General features: G+C 30.8%; 1 protein-coding gene and 1 long non-coding RNA gene across 2 annotated transcripts in view; one reads left to right on the forward strand and one right to left on the reverse strand.

The window, feature by feature from the left end:
- armi (probable RNA helicase armitage) overlaps positions 1–19,207 on the reverse strand; it is a 72,731-nt gene extending 53,524 nt beyond the window's left edge. The window contains exons 1-4 of the mRNA XM_075369328.1: positions 19,067–19,207; positions 16,908–17,178; positions 8,571–9,131; positions 6,111–6,244 (exon numbers count right to left, since the gene is read on the reverse strand). Of these exons, the coding sequence (XP_075225443.1) occupies positions 6,111–6,244; positions 8,571–9,034 (598 nt within the window). The 5' untranslated portion in view covers positions 9,035–9,131; positions 16,908–17,178; positions 19,067–19,207. The remainder of the gene's footprint in view (positions 1–6,110; positions 6,245–8,570; positions 9,132–16,907; positions 17,179–19,066) is intronic.
- Positions 18,668–24,992, forward strand: part of LOC142326704 (uncharacterized) — a 31,617-nt gene continuing 25,292 nt past the window's right edge. Inside the window, exons 1-2 of the long non-coding RNA XR_012756844.1 lie at positions 18,668–18,871; positions 20,983–21,103. This is a non-coding gene — a long non-coding RNA (uncharacterized LOC142326704). The remainder of the gene's footprint in view (positions 18,872–20,982; positions 21,104–24,992) is intronic.

The raw sequence follows: 24,992 nt of genomic DNA on the forward strand, positions 1-24,992 counted from the left end.
TTTCTTGACATATTCCAACATATTGATTTCTACTTCCAAGTATTTCATCTACTTGCTATGAAAAGATTATTAACTTAAGGATGTTTTTCAAGATCACCTTTCATTCTAATCCATCTTTGCATATTGTTATCATCCACACTGAACTTCCTCCCTGCTGCTTGGTTTGCATTTGCTTACAGGGCCCATGTTTCACTGTTTAGGAGTGACCAGTCAACTAATAAATTAGTATTCACAATACTGGTAGAAATGCTCTCTATCCTCTTCCCCTTTGTCTCATGTGGTACCGTTACCTGACAAGCAGTTGAAGCTTTTAACATTCATCCCTCTATGCGGAGAGGTCCCATTATATGGACAGTATGGATCTTAGGAACTTGGATCTTAGTCTCAATACTATTGTCTCTGTTTTGGTCTCTTGACAAAATTCTAAGAAAATTATTTTTTCCTAAATATATAGTCTCAGAAATCTGATGTGGCTTATACATGCATGCGACCTATATATGTGTAAATTCGATATGGAAAGCCTGATTTTTCAACAGGATGGAGCACAAGGTCATAAGTAAATGATTACATTTTAAGTGTTAGATGATGATTTTGCCAAAAAAAATTCCAGTCAACTGTGGAAAACAAGCCAATAATGGAATATTGAAAATAGAATTGTTAAAACAGTAGTAAAAGGAGACTTTAAGCAGGAGATGTTTTACATCTCTACAATCTGGAGTTAGTAACAATTAATTACCATTTATTTCACCAAGATGAAAACCTGACTAGTTATAAAGAATTCTACAAGCAATGAAGCACACTTGGATGGGATTAATAAGCAGCTGTGTATACTGGTGGTAGAGCTCTTTGAAAGATCTACAAACATGAAACCATATTGCAAAAGGGACCTCAATATGAATGTCAACTATCTTCAGTAATGCAGTTATTTATGTAATAAACTTTTAAATAAATTATCTAGAGGTTAAATTTTCAGCTGCCCTCTGTAACATTACATAATAAAAAAAAAACTTTTTTCCAAATGTTCAGATTTGGCTATCATTAACTTTTACTATCCATTTAAATATTTTCAAAATTCCTAATCATTCTTCAGCTTATGAATTTTACAAATTTTTTTTATATTTAAAAATTAACTTTACTTTATGCTTCTAATAAACATTGATATGATGTAAATAACTTATTAAAAATTGATAAAACTAAGCAAATAAAGCTAGTGACAAGGATTGTATATAGCTGTTATGTAATGAATGTATATGTTTGAATTTTTATTGTTTATTACGATTGAATTTATTTTTTACTGATAATAATCAGGTCAAAATATTTAACTTTTTTCTAACTTTTCTTTATTTTATTCAATTTATCTTACACCATTTTGTTCAGAATGAAATTTTCTACAAATTTTGTTTAAAAGTTCTATGTGTTTTCTACCCAATTAACAAAGTTATTATACGTCAAACATAAAAAACGGTATTTTATTTTAATTTATTGGTGTTCACCCCCAATTTCTCAAAAACTACTGCAGATAAGGTTCTATTTTACTCAAATAACCATAAAATCTAACTAATTCTGCCCCTTAATTAAAGTTCTACAAATTTCCTCACAACCTCATTTCACCAGGGTTGCTGAAGCTCTACCAGGGTAGAGCAAAGTCTTTCACTAACCATAAATCACACACACAGCATTTTAGCATTGTAACCATTGTAAATTCTGACCTAAATTTAAATTAAACAGAATTGGCTTATTTAAATTGGTAAATTTATTTGTATTTTATTTTATTTTAAATTATTTTGTTACATGGATTAATAATACGTTGATGGACAATATTTTTTAAAAAACGTAAAAGTTAAATTTTAATAGCTTGATTCATTAGTTATCAAAAATTTCTTCTTGAAATAGAATTTTAAGAAATATGACATCATGCTTGAAAAATGAACATTTTCTATACAAAGACCATTACGTTTGTGTGAGTACACATACTCACACACTTGATAATTCGGAGAAATAGTGGCGGGGTTAGAACAGTGAGATCATCGGAAAGCAACAGTTTTGTGTTGGATTTCGATGTGGTTAGTATAATGCAATGAGTATGTTAAGAAATCTGATCAGGAAATTCATAAACTATGATTTGTACAGAATACAGATATGAGAATTTAATGTCAAAGGCCTCTCCATAAAAACATTTCATGGATTTCTCATAAAATTGCTTATCCGTCGATTTTTTTTTTAAACAAAATTAAAAATTATTATTACTGAAAATGTAACATGTTATAATGCCAAATTATGTTTAAAATTAATTTTGGATTTATTTTGGCCAATTCCTTAGTATTATAAGTATTAATACGATATTTTGTTAAATTCTGATGTGTACAAGTAGTTACATAATAGTGGTTCTACGAACTCAAGTAGACTAGTTATGGAAGTAACGAGTAAAATGTTTATTGTCATTTTTCTTTATTTTTATAAGTAATGTATATTATTCATTGCTGTTAGTAATATTTTTTGATTCGTCGAGTTATTGTAATTTTTTTTTTAAAACTCGAGAGGGAAGCATAAGCAACATATTCTTAGTACATTGTTTCACAAATTCCAACAATAGTAAATTTATTTTTTGTTAATTAAAAGTATATTCTTTAAAATATAAAACTTTTACTTTTGTGTACAAGTTAGATTTGATGTTTTATCAGAAGCTTACAGGATATATATTTATAGGAACTTTTTTGATTATTTTTATGAATATAATAGGTTATGAAAGTCCTAGGAGAACTTTGTGATACACTCTGTATGCATGTATAAATAAATTCAGACATCACTGGGTTATATGTAAAATGGTCTACATGAACAGATGAATACTGTCTGTCAATTGGTCTATCAGTGCCATAAAATTCTGAACAATGATAAAAGTTACAAAATAATGACTTACAAATACTCAAGTGGAAGCATTTTAAGGTAAGCTATCTTCTCTATATTCACTAGAGAAAAGAATGTGTAAAGAACGGAACATTCAAGTGCTCCTGTGGCTAAACTTAACTCCCTAGACTTAAACCCAATTGAAAATTTTTGGACAATAGTCAAAAAACGACTCTTAAAAATAAATTGTACCACAAAATTTGACATCATTAAAGGAATAATATTGGTACGATTTCATGATGAAGAAATCAAAACCTAACGCCTACTACTGGAAAAATCACTACCTAAAGCTCTCTAAGCCAGATAAAAGTTATTTATGAGCATGCTGGGGTCACTGAATTGCATAAAACATTTATCCAATGTCATCAATCCGTTTTGGAAAAGATTGTAACTACATAGGGTCTATTACTCTAATAGAAGACTAGCTGAAGCCTAAGTTCACAACAATCATTTCTGTATGTTAGCTTCCAAATTAACCCAAACACAGTTATTATTTAATAATAAGTAACTTTATTTTTTTTTTAAATCATACCTGTACCAATCTGTGTTTCTAGTAATTAATATGTCCTTCTTTATTCTTAATCCCTTCATATACACAATTTGACGTCGACAACAAATTTATTAAATTTTTTTCTTATTTCCTCATCGTAAAACCATACCAATATTATTCCTTTAATGAGGTCAATTTTTGTGTTTCAATTCATTTTTAGAAGTCATTTTTTGACTACTGCCCAAAAATTTCAACTGGGCTTAAGTCGGGTGAGTTGTCTGGTCACAGGAGCCACTTTGTTTAATGTTTTAAAAACTTTTTCCACTTTTAATTTTGGCAATGTGGCATGGCACCAAATCTTGTTGGAACAATCTATTACCTTACGAGATCTGTTTTGAAGTTTTATGTCACATCCCTTTCCTTCAAAATCTTGATATATCCATCACTTTTCAACATACTATCTACTGAACAATGGCCTTCAAATGTGAAACCCCAAAAACTTTTTTTTTGGGGATGTTTATCTGATTGTTAGATATGAGCCGGTGATGTGTTTCATCTGGTGCTTTTCTAACATATGGGAATTTTTTGCCCCTGAACACAAAAATGTGACTCGTCGAAAAACATAAGATTTTCCCACTCTTCTTTGGTCCAGTTAGCATGTCGTTTGGCCTACAAGAGCCTTTTTTTTCCATTGCTCGTGATAAAAGTTGCTTTTAGCTGAACAACAAGTTTTCCATCCAGCTGTAACAAGTCGGCATCTAAGAGTTGTCATGTGTAAATCAGTTTCTCTGGCTAATTCTTGATTTAACAGATAATTTTGGATCATGTTTACTTTTTCTCACTAATAACTGATTCTGTTTTGTAGTTTATTCTTTTACAGCCACTTTTGCCTTTCCTTTAAAGTTAAAAGGAACCAGTTTCTTTAGATTGTTTTAAAATAGTATTCACTATCTCTAAACCAACACCACATTCAAAAGCTATTTGTCTTTGTGACATAATGGTCAGTTGTAGGCTCAGAAATAGAAACAATTTTTGAATGCTTTCTTGAGTTGTGTCCATTATTATACAAGGGACATTCTAGTCAATCTGGGCTTTTGTTAGACTAGAGTGTAAATGGAGATTCCTGCGCATTCTGTTGGTTGTATACATAAAGTACATGTGTCAGCTATTACCGCATGACACAATAGCATGTGTTAACATTAAAGTACAAGTGTCAGCTATTACCGCATGACACAATAGCATGTGTTAACATTAAACAACAGTCGGTCATAAAGAACATGGTCTTCAATGTAGTGAACGTACATGCGGAACAGCACATTATAATAAATTTCTCGTGAATGAAGATGTACAACTTGGTGAGAATTATTCACGACTCCTTGCACAGTACAGTGATGAGACTTAGTTGCAATAAAATATTTGAATGGTACAAATGTTTTAAAGAAAGCCGTACAACAGTAAGTGACAATCCCAGTCAAGATGGTTCAGAACCTACCATATTCATTCCCATGAACATTCAGTGAATGGGAGAAATGATCTTTGATAATCAACGGATAACTTGTCAGCAAATAGCAGAAGCAAATAAATATGTCTGTGAAAGCTGTAAACAAAATCATTCACGAACATCTGAAGTTTAGTAAGGTCAGTGCACATTGTGTATTAAGACAGCTTTCTGCTTTTGACTGGCAAAGAATTGCAAACTGCTAAGAGTTAAAGCAATGCTTTGACAAAGAAGGTCAGCTTTCTCTCTATCTGTTATGAGCAATGTAACATGAATCAAAACAGTGGAAGCATGCAGAATCATCATCACCTCCCAAAAAATTTTTAACAATTGCTTCTGCAGGCAAAATTATGGCCTCAGTTTTTGGGATAAAAATGGCATCATTCACATCAATTTTCTACCCCATGGAGTCAATATTAACAGTGAATATTATACTGCAAAGTTCTTTAAGATGTGCACAATGGTCTCAAGAAAAGATGGCCTGGTATCATTAAAAGCATTCTGCAAGACACTTTATGCCTTCACTAAAGCCACGATCGTACACAGCCCACCGTATGACATGCAAGCTACAACAGCTTGGCTGAAAGTTATTGCCACACCCTCATACAGTCCAGACCTACCAGTACTTTTCATCTGTATGGGCCCTTGAAATTGTTCCTGAAAAGCCAGAATTTCAACAGCAACGATGAGATGAAACAGTCAGTTCTACCTTGGTTTCAAAATAGTGACAAATCTTTCTACACTGCGGGTATCCAGGCACTAGTGAAACCGCTGGGATAAATGTAGCAGGGGATTACATCAAGAAATAAAAGTATTTTTTATTATCATCAGAACGTGTTCTACATTTATAAAAATTAATAGTCCTGGATTGACTTGAACACCCCTCGAATATTCAAGACACAGAACAAAAAATATGAAAATATGATTTTGTAATAAAGAATAAAATAAAACTTTTGCAAAACACTATTTATAACATGAAAATTGCAATGTAACCAAAGAACAATAATCTCAAATTTCACAGACAACTTAAAGAATGAGTGTGGTCAAGCAGTGAAGCCACAACATAAAAATAAGCAAAAAAAATTCCCTGTGTTCAGATTAATTTGTATGTTATTGTATTAATTCTACTTATAAACTATTTAAAAAAAGCAATGTTAATGTAGGAGAAAGTTTTCACAAAAAATATTTGATGATAAATAATACAACATAATTAATTACCTTCAACTGGAATAAATGTAGTAGATAGCTTATCCAGATTACAATTATAATTTCCAGGCTGTATGTATAACACTCTGCCTTCACGTTTAACAACTTTACCAACATAATTGGATTCTATCACAGCACTATTTGTTCTAAAGAAAATTTAAATAAAACTTTTAAAACATATGCTTCTGAAGCAACACACTAAATATAAATATACATTAAACATCAAAGACAATTTTCATGACCTAATTTTTATTTTTATTTTTTTCTCTACTTAAATAAAGTAACATTAACAAGATTATGTAACATATAATATAATATAATATTATTAACATTGTGTATTATGTGATGATCAGCCTGCTTTCAGAAAGAACACAGAACACAAAGTTAATTATAAACTTAAGACTAATGTTAGAAGACAAGCTGAAGAAAGAAGCCACCTACAAAACAGAATGAAATATAAATAATAACATGAACAATGAAAAATTTTATGGTTAAAAATATAGTAAAAGAGAAGTTATTTACAATTTGCACAGAAGTAAGCAGCTACGATGGGAGTAAAGTAGAATGAAAATCTGTATACAAAAATGATTGAGAGAATGAAGCAGTTAGTATTCCCCTATTGTGCTTGCTTTTCAATCTGCATGTAGCAGCAGTTGGGAAACAATAAAGAAATGAAAAGAAATAATAAACAAAAAATTTTCTTCATTATAAGTGTCAATTTCTAATTTATTTTAGTGAACTTATTGTTATGGTTGTAAATTTTTAGAAAACTTTATACATCAAATTTCTATGTTTTAAAAAAGTTAATGAAACATAGGTTGAATGCAACTACTTGTGGATAACAAGCGTAACACTAGTCTTCAGTACTTAAAGGTTTTTATAAAAATTAATTTCAAAGAATCTATCAACAATAACTACATTACTACATTCCAATTTTACAGACTTCTGAAGCAAGTGAAATCAAGTGAACAAGCTTCCTGACTGTATGGGAAAGTAACAGTCAGGAAATTGAAGGGCTATAGTATTGATGAAATTCTAATAGATGAAATCATGTTTAATAAATTGGTATCGTAATTCACACATCAACATCGAATGCAGATGCATAACATGATAATGACATTTATTAATGAATGATAATCATTCATATCATTCAATGCAACTTAAAATTTTACAAAACTAAATTCAGTCAGTTTTATATGACTGATTGAACTGTGTACGTGCATCCGCATGCGTGCGCGCACACACACAGAGGGGTCCAAAAAAATATACTCAATGTTTGCTAGTCCATATCTTGTGACAAATTTCATTGATTGTTGCTAGTTTTTGTTGATACACGTCATTCTTGACAGCCCCCCAGAAGTTGAAGTCCAGAGGTGTCAAATCAGAAGACCAAGGTAGGTAGTCAATACGTCTTCGACCCACTCACCACCAAGGTAGAGTTTTATTGAGGTACAACTTGACATCTCAGGTAGTAGTGAGGCGGGACTCCATCTTGTTGCACGTAAAAACATTCATCACCATACAGGTTTTGGATGGCAGGCTTGTCTGAATCATGGCAACATACACCTCACCAGTTACAGTACCCTTGAAGAAGGGACCAATCAAACCGTGCACTGATAAGACCACACCACACATTTTTTTTTGTAATAAAAAAATACAGGCAGATTCACTGCCTTGTCCATATAAGTGTGAGGATTTTCAGAAGCCTAGTAGACACAACTGTGGTGGTACCATTAACTTTGAATTGCACCTCGTCAGTCCACACAAACTTCCCTGCAAATTCCTCATCCTCACCAACCATGGGCTGAAACCGTTCACAGTATCCCATCCTTCAATCTGGGTCGTCCTCATTCATCACGTGTAGTAGTCTTGAAATGTACACTTTACACTTTGCACTCTTCAGAATGGCTCTTACACTTAACCAGCTCACCCCACCTTAGTGCACTCCCTGGTTCACTGATTTCTTCGGTGATCAGGTGAACTGTTGCAACAACGCAGCACTGGACACCATACTTGTAGCTGTTTGTGGTCGGTCGGATCTTTCCTTGTAAGCATCTTTAAATTCTCTCTGCCACTGCCATTGTACCTCATGAATGTTCTCGTACATACTGAAGCACCACTTCAGTACACCCGTGTTCAAAAAACCATAAGCGAACGTCAGCCATTGTTGCTACTCGACTGTCTTCTGCTACACTGGCTAATATGACTGGCTCATTCCACCACCAACCACCCACGTATGCGTGGCATAAATTGCCAGCTTCACCTACCACAACAAATTTAATACCTTACACTACACTACACATTATATTAGTGAGTGTAAGTCTTTTTGTTTAGATATTATTTAATTACAAACAGCGAGTACATTTTTTTGGACCCCCTCTGTATATACATTTATTTTTTTACAAAAAAATACACATACACAAAACTGGATTTTAAAAAAAAATAAATACAAAAAATAAGCAATTTACTCACACACTATGTTTGTTGTCCACCAATTCAGTTGTACATTTGTCATCACCATTAATATTATAACCCTCATTACAAACATCATCTGATGTTTCCCACACTTCATTTATTACAGCATAAATTTTATTAACAATCCAGATAGAATTCTCATTTCTTCGATGTGCAATGTACGCTACACGATCACCGATTTTAACATTGTTAGGTGCATTTTCCATATCAAAATAATAACAACTATCAATCATGCCATGACTTAAGTCATCACTAAAATGAGTTACATAACCAACTCTATTACAACCAAGATCAGCTACTGATTTATTATCTTCATCTCTTTTTGTGCTTTCATTCTCTGAATCACTTGCTTCCAAAATTTTTAGAATTTTACTTTCTTCATCACCATCATCATTTGAATCAGGATCATCACTGTTCACCAACCTTAATGCTGCACCAATATTTTTCAACAGTTTCCACATTTTTATAGCACAGTTTGTACACTATTTTTTCATTTATAGTATGAAAAATGTTGATTGAAATGATCTTTAAAATAAAATTTGGGGTAAAGGTTTAGGCCTGAAACAGAAACAAAAAAAAAGTTTAAACCAAAATTCATACAAACAAGTGCATGTGTATACGCACATCAATATTATAAACTAAGTACATCTGATATGAATTCAATGAACACAAAAAACATGAATGTACTGTTACTAAACTAATTTAAAATACATTTCCCAAACCATTTAGACATAGCATATAGCTAATGCTATATTATCAGTGTAGCACAATTAATGACAAAGATCAAGGCATTGGATAACATGTAATCAGATCAATCATGAATCTGCCTAGCCTCTCTTCATCCTGTTAAACAAAGAAAGCATTATGGAACAGTATCTTTCCCCTAAAAGGAAATGAGTGTAACTAGAAGGAGGATATGATGATACATTTCCATGAAATTTTCTTATTTCTAACACCACAATTTTTACTTTAAAAGAAGCAACAGCAGAGCAGTAATAATTCTGGCTAAAGATGATTAGGATAATTATTTTCATAACTTTATTCAGAACGCTTGAAATGAAAGACCAGAAATGAACAAAATAATATAGAACAGATTGTGATTACAAATAATAAACAAACAATAAATAAATAATCAAAACAAACAATGAACAAAAAAAAATTTTTAGAAGAAGAAACACTTTTGGAACAATTGTTAGAACAGTTTCAATAACAGAATGGAACAAATATTTTAATATGTAATTTACTATCTTATGTGAATGGACAAATTGTCATTAAATGAAAAAAAAATATTGTGGTACAGCTATGATGTTAACTTTAATGGTGTATATGAAGAAGAGGATAGATAGAAAGAGGAAGACTCTTTAATTTCAAAAAAATGAAATTGGCTTTAAAAGTGGGGAACTGTTAAAATAACATGAAATTAAGTTATTTTCTCAACATTGTTTCTTTAACATTGTCAAAAAAATAAAAATTACCCAAACTTGTCTAAAAATGATTATTGAACAAGAGCAAAACCTAGGAGGCGTATTCATAATATAAGGAACATTTGGTCATTAAAAAAAATTACCTCATAAGAAAAGGTTCTTACAGTTTTAGTTTACTACATATCTATTTCACTTTTCCACAAAATTGCCATTCAGTTCCAAGCACTTTTCATAATGCTGCAACAGTTTCTTTAATCCCTCTGCATAGAAGTTCATCACCTGGGAATTGAACCAGCTGACAACGGCAGTCTTGAGTTCCTCATCATTTTCAAACCGCTGTCCACCAAACCACTTTTTCAAATGCAAGAAAAGGAAGTGGTCACTAGGTTCACGGTCAGGACTATATGCAGGGTGGTCAAGAAGTTCCCAATGAAAATCTTAAATCTTCTTCTTGGTTAAGGTAGTGGTGTGAGAACACGTGTTGTCGTGAAGAAGGATTACGCCGGACAAGAGTTTCCTGGGTTGTCGATTTTGGATCGCACATCTCATTTTGGTGAACATTTCGCAGTACACGTCAGCTGTAATTGTTGATCCATGTTCCATGAAATCAACCAAAGTGATGATGACCTTTTCATCCCAAAAAACAGTAGCCAACATTTTTCGACTTGAGTATGGAGAATGCTTAAATTTTTTCCGGTTTTAGGGGAAATTGAATGGCATCACTGTGTTGACTGTTCGATTCTGCGTTGGTGTAGGATATCCACGTCTCATCCGTAACAATTTGGGAAACAAATCATCTCCATTTTGTCAATAGCGGTCCAAAAACACTCATCCTGTACATTCTTTGCTCTTTGTGTTGGTCGGTGAGCATTTTTGGTACCCACCTTGCATACAATTTGCGATATTCAAGCTTTTCTGTGACAAGCATGTGGATGGGGATGCGCCCAACATATGGAAATTCATCAGCCAGAGCACTAACCATCAATCGCCGATCACATCACAGTTTTCAATTCACTTGTTCAACAATTTCATCAGTCTGAATACTGGGCCTGCCACTCCACTTTCCATCATGCACATTTGTACAGCCATTTTTAAAGTTTCAATGCCATTGTCTAACCTTTCCTTCACTTATTAATGTAGGTCCACACACTAGGCACAACTCCTGATGAATTTCAGCAGCTGAAGATCCTTTTGGACATAAAAATCAAATCACAGCGCACACTTTACAATTAGTGGAAGAAACAATTGTCACGGACATTGTGATCTGCATTCACTGGCAAGCAAACGACTATTGAATCAAAACAACTGCAGTGGCTTTGTAAATAGCCAATAGATGGCCCTGCATGCGTGAAACTGTGTTCAGACCTGCTAATATTTAAAAATAAGCTGATGGCCCTTACCTTATGAATATGCCTCGTAAAAAGATTATACAGCAGTGACCTGGCGTTCCACAGTTTTGCTGAGTGTGATTCATTTTGTATGAATTTTTTTATTGAAAGAATTAGTTTCATGCAGCTTACTTACATTATGCAAAACAATTAAAACTCATCACATAAAAATCCTATAAACTCTTATAAAATAATAAACAGAATTGTATACCATAACTTTAGCACATTTATTTATTTATGTATACTAGGTTACAGAGTAACAACACAGTGACATGAGTCGACAGCACTCTGCAGAAATGCTAAGGTATCTGTGAGCAGTCTGGCATGTAAATGTACTGGTAAATGTGTAGTCTTGAACAGACTCAGGTCGACCATTCCTGAAACGTGTGGTTAATTGAAACCCAACCAACAAAGAACACCAGTATCCACAGTCTAGCATTTAAATTCATATAAAAGCAACTGCCTTTACAAGGACTTGAACATTAGAACTCTCAACTTCAAAAATCAGCTGATTTTGGGATGATGAGTTTAACCAGTAGACAAACCCAGTAAGTTATATACTTTAATGCCATAACAAATTAATACTAATTAAAATTTCCAATATATAACAATAAAAATTATACTTCAATAACATAAGATTTCAGAATAGCAATGCACCTGAAACTGAATATTATTTTTAACCGTAATACTCATCTATAACTTTTTTAAAACTATTTTAATTGTCATATACTACTATAAAGAAACATTCAAGAACCATTTACCAGAAAAAAAGTTTAATACTACATGTGCAATTCAACTTTGGAACAATTAAGTTCATTTTATTTTAATAATCTCTTAGCATCCTTCATACTTATTTTATTAATTACCTATAATTTTGAATTATATACATTTCTTATTGAGCTTAATTGTAATTTCATTTAAAAAAATGCTTTTTAGTAATATAAAAATACATTTCATTCAAGAGTTAATGCTTTCAAAGATACTAGTAAAAAAATGAGTAATTATGTAGTCAGATATGTCTAAAAATGTTAGATTAAATATTGATTTTTTTTAATGAGTAGCAGCATTATAGCTTTTTAATAAAACCTATTATAAATACCATGCTTTATTACAAATGCTCATTTCAAAAGTCTGCCTATATTTTTTTATCTTCTCCATTACCTATCATTATTAGAATCAGTAACAAACTTAAAAACAAAATGTGAAATGAGACAAAAGAAATTAGAATCAAACAATTTTCTCTAGAAAATTTCCTTAATTTAGACATAACCTTCATTTTGAAATGCTGCAGTATTAATTTGTCAATGAAACTCTGCGTAGATGTAATTCTGAACTAACTAGTTAACTAAGCAAGTAATAAAATGAGAAGGATCTGGGTTCCACAACAGAGGAGATTTGGAAGAGAGTGTTTTCTGAGAAAACTTTCTGGACCCATTATCTAGTAGTAGATTGAAATTGGGCTTCAAAATATCAAAAAATATTATTCAGTAGAAAGATGTCTAAAAAGATTCCCAGAATGAGTCAAAAAAGTTCTTGATTCCAACTCTTTCATCTTTCTCTCTCACTTGCTTTATCTCTTTTCACTTCACACTTGCACAAAATAAATTTTGTTTTGGTATGAGTAGCATGTGCTGCACTTCATGAAAAATTTTCATGTGACTATTTCACACAGAGTAATGATCTGTTAGGCCTAACCACCAGCATTCTTTAGCAACTCACTGATTATTTTCAAAGCTTTTTGTTTAGTACTTCTTGTAGTTTTTTAACAGTGCTTCATAGACATTTTTCTATTATTAAAATAATGAAAAAAGTCCAAATAAGAATTTTTTCATGCCAATCAATATTTACATTTTCCCCCTCAAAGTTACAAACTGCTTTCAAGTAACATTGCACTTATATGGACATGATTTTTTGAGAAACATTACTAACTTTACCAAGATAAAAAAAAATTGTCCAAATGTTGTAAATTTTGTAATTTTTTTTTAAAGCAAATTCTTGGATAAAATTAAGTATATTACTGTTTGATCAGAAAAAGATGCTTACAAAGTACCATGAGAAACTTCTGAAACACTCAGAATTAGATAATGTCAGCCTACCATTAACTGCAATGTTGAGAAAAATCTTTAAAGAAAGCATTGTCAGATGAACATCTTGCTTCACCATATCTATAAAATAGTGATTTGGCTTAAAATTAACAAGCACATGAATCTCAAATTACTGATACAATTAAAGATGACTTAGAGAAGGAATTACAATTACGAGAAGTTTTCCAGAATTAATCTATCTAACATGCATGTAACTTTTTGATTGATAAAGGGATTTAATGAAGGTCATGAAACAGATTAAAAAATAAATAAATAGTTATAAGTCATATTATTAAATAATAAATGATTAAATAATCCATTCATACTAAAATACTCAGAACAGGGAAAAATCTCACATGAAAAACTGAAGAGAAACATCTGTGCTAAAATGGTTTTAAAAATGTATCTAGGTTAAACAATTTTTATGCTTAAATATAATCCAGTTTTTGAGGCTTCTGCTGTACACATTTATTTGGTACCAACATTACCCTCCACTTCTAAAAATCATAAACTCACTGAGACTCACTTTCAATCTGTGTTAAAATAAAATGGCAGACTTTCTAAATGAGATATCAGTTGATTACTATTGAAATGTGCTGATGCACATTTAGTAAATATTGAGAGGTACAATAAGTCAAACAGAGAGGAGAGCAAAAAAAATGTGATAAATATTAAATATAATATTTTGCTAAAGAAACTTGTTTATCACGATTGTACTGGTTTTTTAGTAGTCATACCTCATACTCACATATATGAATTTGAGTTGTACATTATAATGTAAATAAATGTATTACAAAAGCATCCTTATATCACTTCCTAATTATTTTTTACAGTAAAACCTAAAATCTATAATAGTTTACTGAATTTAACTAGTAATTTGATATACATTTGGCTACTTACAGCCACTTAATGTATATAAACTGTACATAATATAATATACAAGTTAATCTGGTGCAATTATCAGATCAGCTGTAAATCTGGCAGAGTGGTGGTATCTTGGTCTTTCATATAGAGGTCCCAGGTTCAAATCTCAGTCATGTATGGCATTTTTCATAAGCTATAAATTTCCATTTTCATATTCCTACCACGTAAAAACTTTTTTGTAAGCTTCTGTGGCAAATTAATTCATCAGTAAAAAAAAGAAAAAAATATATATACATACACATTTATCAATCCAACTAACTGTGTTTTATTACGCTGTGTATAGACTATAATGAGTAAGACTATATGAGTATAAGTACAGATAAAATCAGGTTTTCTGAAATAATGGGGGCAGGCTGATTTTGGATAACTGAAGATTTCAATAAGCAGAGTCAGCTAAATAATAAGGAAAAAAGGTTATTTTATTAAAAAAAACTTCATTATTTAACCTGAAAAACTATTATTTAAGCGATTTAATTAAAAAATATTTATAGTAGCCTTATAATTTTTTTTTTCAAAAAAAAAAATCAAATTTTTTTCGGGGTTTGATTTTCTACCCATTTTCTTGCTGCAATGTCACACCAACATTTAATTAACATTACGTCACTGGCTGTCAACTCATTGCTTTGTTCGACAAACCGTAACGATACCTGCAATGATAATATGGCATTAGAGAGATTTCAGTCCTTTATTTATAAATAACATAAAGCCTGACTATTTAATGCAAAACAAACTAATTAACATAGTAGACATTTCTTACTTTTAAACATTGAATGCCTCCTAAGCTGTAACCTCTCATTGTCTGTAATAATGTTCATCCCAGTGTTCACCTTCTGGTTCACTTCTGCTTCCTACTTTTTTTTTTGTCTTCAGTCATTTGACTGGTTTGATCCAGCTCTCCAAGATTCCCTATCTAGTGCTAGTCATTTCTGCTTCCTACATGACAGGCACAATTTCTTCATCAGTGAATCCTGCAATTTATAAGCTACTAACAAATCCTGAACTTTTCCTCAATGGTTTCACATCCAGGAATTTACCTTACCGGCTAATGTTGAGTCTACTTGCACTTTCTTCAAGATTTGCCACAGCTGCTTGAAAATGTTCCTCTTGCGCCAATACACAAAGTATACTTCCAGCACGATGGCCTGCCTTCACATTTCTCTGTCATTTCCACACACTTAAATCATCATTTCTCAGAGACATGGATTGGTTGTGGAGGTCCACATTCCTGGCCAAAGAGAACGCTTGATCTAACACCTTTACATTTTTGTACCTGGGGAATGATGACAGGTATTGTACACTGAACAAAAATACATTCTTGTGAGGAAGTAATTGTCTGCATTATGGATGCAGTTGAGCAACTTACAGACAGCTGTTATAAATTAAAAACAGCAATTAAAAATAACAGAAACTGGTATGTATAATGCACTTTGATTTAGTGTACTGTTTCTAAATAAAATTCAAATTTTTCTAACGCTTCTTTGTTTTATTCAACTTATCTTACACTATTTTTTTTAGAATTAAATTCTCTACAAGTTTTATTTATTTATTTATAAGTTAAGTTTTATTTATTATGTCTATAAGTTACATGTGTTTATTAGCCATTTAACAAAGTTATTGTACGTCAAACACAAAAACAGGGTTTTTGTGAAACCCAGAATTTTCACAAATTACTGCAGTTACAGTTCTGGTATCTATTTTATTCTATTTTTCAGGTCAAAATCCATAAGAAATCACTAATTCTGTCCCTTAGTTAACAACCCAAAAATTTCCATATGATCTCATTTCACTGGGGTAGCAGAAATCCAAGCAAAATCTTTCACTAACAATAACTCGCAAACAAAGCATTTTAGGGCTGTTGTGACATCAACGGGACACCCTTGGTTAACAGTGTTGCGATAAATTTTAGAGCGAGGGTGGACTGTATGTGTTCATAGGTGATGAATGAAGACAACACCTTGTTGATTACTGAAGGTTGCTTAATTGAATGCCGTCTTGGCGGTTTAAAATAATATTGTAACATAACATTTGTAACTTATAACTTAACGTTAAAGATAGCAAACATAAAAACTAAATAAAATTTAAAGTAATGTTCATCCGAACAAGATTTGAGAGAGTCCATCCAGACGCGACCGCCTTGGGTCAGGTATAAGTGCAGACTGGCTAGAAGATGCTACATACAGTGCTCGAGGGAGCAGCTTGTGACATAGAGTAGCGTAATGGTCTGGCGACCATAGTTTGCCGTGGGCACCCTAGCTACCACTATTTTTCAGCACCCGACGGCAAGGGGGGATGAAAATGTAACAACGGCATAAGTATTTACAAACTTCTTACATTATTTCCATGAGTAGAATAGGTTATGAAAGTTCAGGAGAACTTCACTGTTCAATCTGTATATATATATATATATATATATATAAAACCACAAACCTTTTTAAATAGACTGAAAAAAAAATTGTTCTATGCAAGCCTCAAATACAAAGTAAGATATAAAATAAATTAACATTACATACACACCTACTGGCCAATGTACTTATCAATAGATTGATATTTCCAAGCTGTTTCCTGTATATAATCTATCTGTTTTCTTAAGTGTCTCAATCGTTTTTGATGGGCGTCTTGTTCAGCCAACTGTACTCTGCTTTTTTCAAGAGTTTCTTCAAATTTATATCTTGAGAAAACAGACGATTTAGTTGAAGTGGCTGAATTGAGAGCTGAAGCCTGCGATTCACTTTGACTTGGAGAAGACAAAACAGTTTTTGGAAGATTTGAATGACTCATTCTACAACTGTAATGAGCAAAAACAAAAAATACTATTAAAAAATGTAATCTTATAATTGAATATTATAATTTAAAATAATTGTAATCAATTGCTGAAGAAAAAATGTATTTAAAGTTTTTCATTCTTTGTATTACATACATATTCCAGCTCTAGTTTTTTCCTCATTAGTAATGCTAATGAGGAAAATATACACTAATGCTAATGAGGAATATACACTTACTAAATAGAATCTATTATTTATTATTTATGTAGCATGAGAAAAATGTCATGCCTGACCAGGATTAAACCCAGAACCTTTGGATGAAAGTCGGACACTAACTAAATTCAAGAGAATGTTGTGCAAGATCTCTCCTCATAAGTTTCTTAAGTAATTGGGCCAAGAGAAAAATATTTCTTTGGTTCAAACAAGACCAGTATGATAGTTAAATAATGAAATTCTTCCCCTAACAAGTAGACTTTCCATTTACTAACTACATTTAATGCTCCTAAAATTTGCAAAATTGTGCAATTCATAAAGGTATTGGGATTTAAATCTGATACAATTATATATACAAGCAGAAAAAGGTATACTGAAATTAGGATACAGTAATTTTATGAAGTTTTCATAGGATTTAAGATCATGTCATATCACATTAAATTTCTTTAGAAAAAGTTTTTTTAATGAATTTCAATAACAGAAAACAACAAATAGCTATTATTTATTCTTATCCCAGCAATTTCAGGCAAATTACATTGAATTAGTTTCATCAGTTATAAAAAAGCAAAATAACAGCTACACAAATATTTGAATTATAGTACTTTAATAAGTTTAATTAACTTTATAATCTCCCACAATGCCTCAACAAGGAATATAAGCATGCAGATTTAATTACAATATTAAACATTTAAAATATTATATGATGAGGCTCACATCTTTCACTACAATCATGAATGATTTTACAGTATGTCATGCCAGTAAAAACTACACACTACCAAAATTAACAAAATAATAACAATATTTAATATAATAATACATTTAAAAACATTAAATTTATTTATTTTTTATATTATCCCTATTTTATTGTGATTTTAAAAGCAATGTAAGATAATAGGTATCATACAATTCAGAACACCCTAATTCTCAAAATCTTGATAAACCAATTTTTTTATAGAAATAATTAACAAAATCACTTAACTATATCAACTTCAAGAAATTAAATTTTGGTACACCACCGAAAAAAAAAAAAAAGGAGCAAATTAAATCAAAAAGTAATAACTAATCATATGAACCGTCAGCTATACCGTTTAACAAAATATAAATAAATATGTATGTAGGTGTGTATTAAATTCTGCAAAAGTACTTTAAATTACACGAATAACCTATATAATTTACTAATTAATTAATCTCGATTAATTTTAATTAGTTCAGACTAACTTAACTAAAAATCTCCGATCTTCTCAGTAGGTTAACATTAGGTACATCTGAACCATAACATTAAGGTTATGCGCAAAAAGAAGTGGAAACATCCACTTTTCCTACATCAACATCCTTTCGCAGTGTACCAGTTTTTAACTGCTAGGGGCATTCTAACTTATAACAATAAAATGTAAACTAAAATTTAAATAATATAACTGTAACCTTAACTATGATATAGATATAATATCACTCTCCATGGACTATATTTAACAACAGAAATTCTCAGTGTTCCTGAATTTAATGGTAAGTAAACACGTGCCTTTTCACCAAATTAGAAAAAATAATGTTAAACCGAAATCGCATTGATTGTTAATAATAATAATCACAATTGCAGTTCAATCATTCTCAGATTATAAAGAAAACTAAAAAAAAAAATGAGAAATATCCTTCTTAAATAGGACATATAACTTTTGACTAAGTATTATTTTGGCCCCTTACCTCAACTTAACCTTTACATCCAAAACTCAAACGCTATGCTACTTAAACAGAAGTAAACAGTTCCGCTCTAATTTCTATCTCTTGCAGTTAAACTGCAATTAAAAAGAACTGTATGAAAAATTAATTCATGCTTACTTAACCTTTTACTAGTTCAATTTCGTACATTCAGCAAACGCTCAATCACTTTATATAACAACCAGCTACTAAAAAACTAACCATTAACAAAATCTCAGTAATTATTTGCGAACACAAAAATTCCGTCCTAACATTCTCTCGTTCAAAGTTAATTTTTCCTTAAAAAAAGAGTAAAATCTTATTACACAGTTAAATGAAACTGTGTATTGTTCTTTTTGCTTCAGAAAGATGCCATTGCAAAATAAATTGTATAATAAACCTGCGTACGTTTTTTACCAACTTTTTTTTATGTAAACACATCGCAATTATCAACTTACTGTTCAGTTTCTTTACTTCATTAAAACCCACTTTGTTTGAACTCACTATTTTATCCAGTTATTAAATTCACTAACATAAAAATAATATTGTTTTTGTTGTATAATATTTGTATCCAGTAAGCGTTCTGCTGAAATAGTAATTTACTTCGGAATTCGTGGGACCCAAAATGTTACGTCAAATTCATTCTGCGGTTATTCCACCTAAAACCACTGAAAATAAAGGGAATGTGAAGAGACCAATACTACATTTTTCTGATGGTGAAAAAATATGAGGTAAGCAGTGAGATTTAATTGATTATGATCCAAGGTTATTAGTGATACGACAGAAGATGAAGTTAACGCTAATTAAAGAGACTCCATTTGAGGTTTACAGAAAGCTGTTGTGAAACACCAAATTTTCTGTTAGCAAAAGTTGAGTTCTGGAGTTATTTTAGTTGAAGTTAACAAGCAAAGATATCAATCAGCTTTCACAGTTGAATAGTACAGAGCCGTATACAATTATAATTCCAATCGTGATAATTTTTTTACGGTTACCTTTTGAAGCTCTATTGCAATGAGAGCTATGTTAAACTTAGCTCCCAAATCATAAGGATGTTCACCGAATTACTGATTTGCCGGAGCTATTGAGAAGCCGACTCCTATAATTATTTATTGTAACTTTTGCTCTGTTTCACCTTCAGAACCATTGAAAGTCAAATGCTTGTCGGTTCGAGTTTGGGCATTGCCCAACGTTAGACGATCTTTTAATTTTCAGGGTTTCGAATATACTAAAATGGCTTGTAAAGAACAATGATGCTTATAATGTTATAAATAGGGCCATGAAGATGCTAGCCATACAGCAAGTGATCATTGCACCAACTGTTAAGGTTACTATTCATCAAGTTCCAAAGATTGCACATTCTTTAAGAAGGAAAGATTGTTGAAAATCCAAACAAACGAGAAACCGCCTTTCCCTGCTTGCTCGTCGGAAATACAGAGATAGTGTATTCTTTTAATCTGGTTCTCTCTGTGTTTCCTTCACAGCAGCAGCCTAAGTAGAGCACAAGCTCACAGATTCTCATCTTAGAAAAACTTAAAGTTATTGTAAGAGATTTTCCTGAACAAAAAGCATTATTAACCAAGGCAATGACAGGAGTAACATCCAGTTAACAAATAAGCACTTAAATCTACTGATTAGCAGAAAAAAATTGTAAAAGTTGATGATTCCCACACCTAAGGCTTCTATCTTGATGGTACTAGAAGTTTAATTAAAAGGGTTTACGTACTGAAGGATAAAATAATCTCCATTATATTATATTATTATAATGGAATTAAGATTTCTGCTTCAGAATAGAAAGTTTTAATTACTATTCTATATTTTTAACTATTATTATTATTTCTGTTTTTTTAAAATTATATTCTTTTATTTTTAGTAAAAGATTTTTAATTATTATGGTTCATAACTCTTTGATATTGTAATTGCAGAAAATAAATCACCAAAGGCAAGGCAAATTTATCAAAAAGAATGATCAATGGTTTAGGTGTGATTCTCCAAATGTAGCAGGGACAATGGAGCAATCTACTTCCAGACAGCTGTTGCAGCCAGGTGAATTGAAATTCCTACTTTTATCCCTTCAATTAATATTTAACCTTCAATTATTATTAAAATTTCTGTACCTTTTCCCTTGAATAAATATAATTAGTATCTGCAACCAAATTTTAATATCACTAATTTGCCATTTAACATTGCAGGTATATAGGATTTAGATATTTGTTTTTTGAATAAATTAACAATTAATATAATCCACCTTACCAGCACGTTGATATGTACTCTAGATTTTTCAGCTTACTTGGAAGCCATCATTAGGAGTCAAAATTAATATAATACATTTAAAGTAACAAATTTAAAGTTTACTCAATGAGTGTACTAGTAGGGCCAGGACAGTTGTGACTGTTTTTAAATTTTTACTATGATTTTTTAAACTTTTGACTTTAAATTTTAACTCCTTATGATGGCTTCCAAGTAAACTGAAATATCTAGAGTTCACATCAACATGCTGCTAAGGTGGATTATATTAATTATTAATTTATTCATTTAAGATATCAGCGGTACTATGTTTGAGGAATTAAGATTTGTTTTTCTTGAGCATATACAAATAATAAGCCCAAGGATCAATATTAATTAAGGTAAAACTACTAAAATATACCTAAATGTAAAAAAAATAATACAAACTGCGATTGCCATCCCTGCCTCTTGAAAAAAATTACGAAAAGTGAAATTTCACTGTTTTTCATGTTCAACTTTATTGGTAATTTTCTCATTGAAAGAAGAGAGATAGGTAAATAAACCACTGGACCAATCTTTTACCTTGAGAAAATATGATTAAATTGTTTTTTGTTTTATCCTTGCAGGACCAATAGTTTTTAGTTATGATTTTTTCCATAAACCCTTACTATCACAAAAATAGGTGTGTGCGCCATAACAAAAATGGCCACCACAGGTAAACTTCTCAAATAAAAAATTAAAAAAAAAAATAGTTTTAAGGTCCTGAGACATGTAGGAAACAAGTGGGTAAGTTTCAATTTTTTTTGAATTGGTCAAGCAACCAGCTTATATTTTTTTGGACCCTTCAAATGTATTGACCCCCAACTGAAAAAAAGTTAAAGTTGTTGAAAAAGTTAAGATAGATTTACATTTATGTCTTCTTCACGGTTTTTACATTCACACTTCTGTCATTTACTGATACTTATATGAACATCGAATCTACCTTTGCAGTCCTGCTCTTTAACCCTGTCTGCAGTGGATTACTAGCACTGACATGTAGAAGTGATAAAAAAACCTCTGTTGATCACTTAGATTAGGTAATGATATGTAGATGAGGTAATACCTTATCTATGGAACATCCACATAGATGGCTGATAAAGCCATGAGGGGCAATTACAAGAAATTCTATCCCAAAAATCTCTAATGATAATAGTAATGCAATAGCCAGATGAGTTGCTTTACATATTTTACACTCAAACTGCAGGTAGGAGGTATCACAACCATCCAGAAAATTAGAGCTCACCTGTTCTTGGAAAAATGATTGTTTCTAGTCAAAACAAGATTAAGTCAAGCACTATAAGGTTGTCAGAGGACTCTACAAACTTGCAGTTGTAGACCAGCCAGTGTAACATTAAAATAATTATGGGTTCCCTAAGAAATATTGTAGAATAAAAATCAAGACTGTAATTTTCTGAGTTTTTAAGTAGAAATAAGTGTTAGAATGATTAAGATTTTTTGTGCAGAGTTGGATTACTGTTTCATTGACAGTTTGGTTAAGTTGTATGAATTTTCTTCATTAGTTTTTTCATAATTAATAAAGAAATCAGATATTATAGTAAGATAAGAAAATGTCAACTGGTGTCATGAAAAGAGGATTTAGGAAGAAATTTGTTTACGCATTCTGCTGTTTTCATTTACAACCTACAAGAATTATCTGGTATCTGTTAATTTGCATTTTGTAGAAGTAGAAATAAAAGAAAAGTTTTTATTTAATTTTTTGTTTTCATAAATGTGTGATATTAAATTTCTTGTTGCATGACTACAATAGAAGATGTTATGAAAAAATTGAGATTATTATTTTAATAAATGAGAATTGTGTCAATGAAAAATGATATATTAGTATTATAATAAATAAGGATGTTTGGAATGAGTCTTTAAATGTTTATTCTCCTCATGTAAGTCTTTATGTTGAGCTGCCTGAAATCTCACCCCTTTTTTAATGAAATTATTACATTAGAGGAATTATAATATTATATTAGATAAACAAAAAATAATTATATTCTCTCAATTTATTATATAATTTTAGTTACATTATAGAATTTATACAACGATTTTTTGATGTAAATTTGTAAGTAAACATGTTAACTTTCATAAATAATAATTCATTATTAGTGAGAAATGTTAAATTGCACAAAAAACTCTATTTTTTGTATTGGTTAATACAAAAAAAAAATTTTTAATTTGCTTCACTTTTTTAATGAAATTTAAAATTAAAATTTTTAATTTTTGTTATGAAATGATTACACTAGAGGAATTATAATATTATATTAGATAAACAAAAAATAATGAAAGTCCTTGGCCTATTAAGATCCTTAATATTTTTTTTTTTTTTTTTTAATTTGGGTACATGTTAGTTAAATTATAAATTAAAGCTGTTTAACAAAAATTTAGAAATAATTTAAGTACCAAATCAATGATCAGTGGAGAGTCTAAAAATGCTTTTTAGAAATGGGATAATAATGACTCTAGGTGTTTTGCTCTGATGAAATAATGTTCAGAATATTTTCACAGACTGACAGAAAGTATAACTTTTTGGGTGGATGAACACATAATAATTCCAGAAGAGCAGTATAGAGTTTTGAAGAGGCAAGAGTTCTACTGATAATATTTTTGTATTGCAGTCACTAATATTTACATCAGTAAAAGAAAAAGCTATTTGAAATTTTCATTGATTTCCAAAGAGTATTTATATTGTTCCACATAATAAAGTGTGGTTGAAGCATTACTGATCATTGATTTGGTACTTAAATTATTTTTAAATTTTTATATAATCAAGTTCAGTGAACCGATCTAAATAAGTTAAATACTCACCTAAATTCAGGCTTTACGGTAAATCATAGCAGCAAGATGGTGTTGAGGTATTGCAACTGGATATTTCTCACAGAGCTTGGCTTATTTAGCACTTCAAAAAATTAATACAAGAATATGATATTGTAAAATAACATTAACCCTCAGTGTAAGCTTTTCTATCTGCAGATTTGTGTTATCTCATATCAACCAAATACATATGCTCATATGGATTTTCTAATGCAGACAATGTTATATTTAGCAAGTTTATATTCGTTCTACTGTTTGGTTAATAAGTATTTGTCTTGATTCTCATAAATTATCTTTGTGCATGTTAATTTGTGAGAAGCAAGGGCTTATGTTCATACGCATATATAATACAGATAATGTTAAGCTTTCTAACAGATATTTACCAAATAAGTGCTATCTTCCGAATGACAGTAGTTTCTGAATGCTCAGATAATATACTTGTACCTCAGACACTGTTACAAATCTTAAAATTTACATAAAATAATCCAATCAACATAGCAGTGCTGTTAATTGTACAATTGTTCCACATGAGTATATTTTCAAAAATAAAAACAAATTCAGAAAGTAAGGTTGACAAAGAAGATGATTGAATTTCAAACAGCGCATTAACTCACCAAGGTGGGTATACTCCCAAAGCATAAATTATCTATAGTTAAATTCAAAATACTCATAAATTTTTCAGGCAGATAATTTAAACTGAAAATTTTTTTACAGCTTTTGAATTTTGTCAAATGAAAAACAGATTTACTACAACTGACAGCTTAATTATGAATACAAAAAATTGCTAGCTTACTTTTTCAGCTTCAGAACTTAGTTAATAAATTCTGAAAATGAAATATATGCTTGTGTAACA

This window comes from Lycorma delicatula, chromosome 6, assembly GCF_047948215.1.
Source record: "Lycorma delicatula isolate Av1 chromosome 6, ASM4794821v1, whole genome shotgun sequence".
Lineage (NCBI taxonomy): Eukaryota > Metazoa > Arthropoda > Insecta > Hemiptera > Fulgoridae > Lycorma > Lycorma delicatula.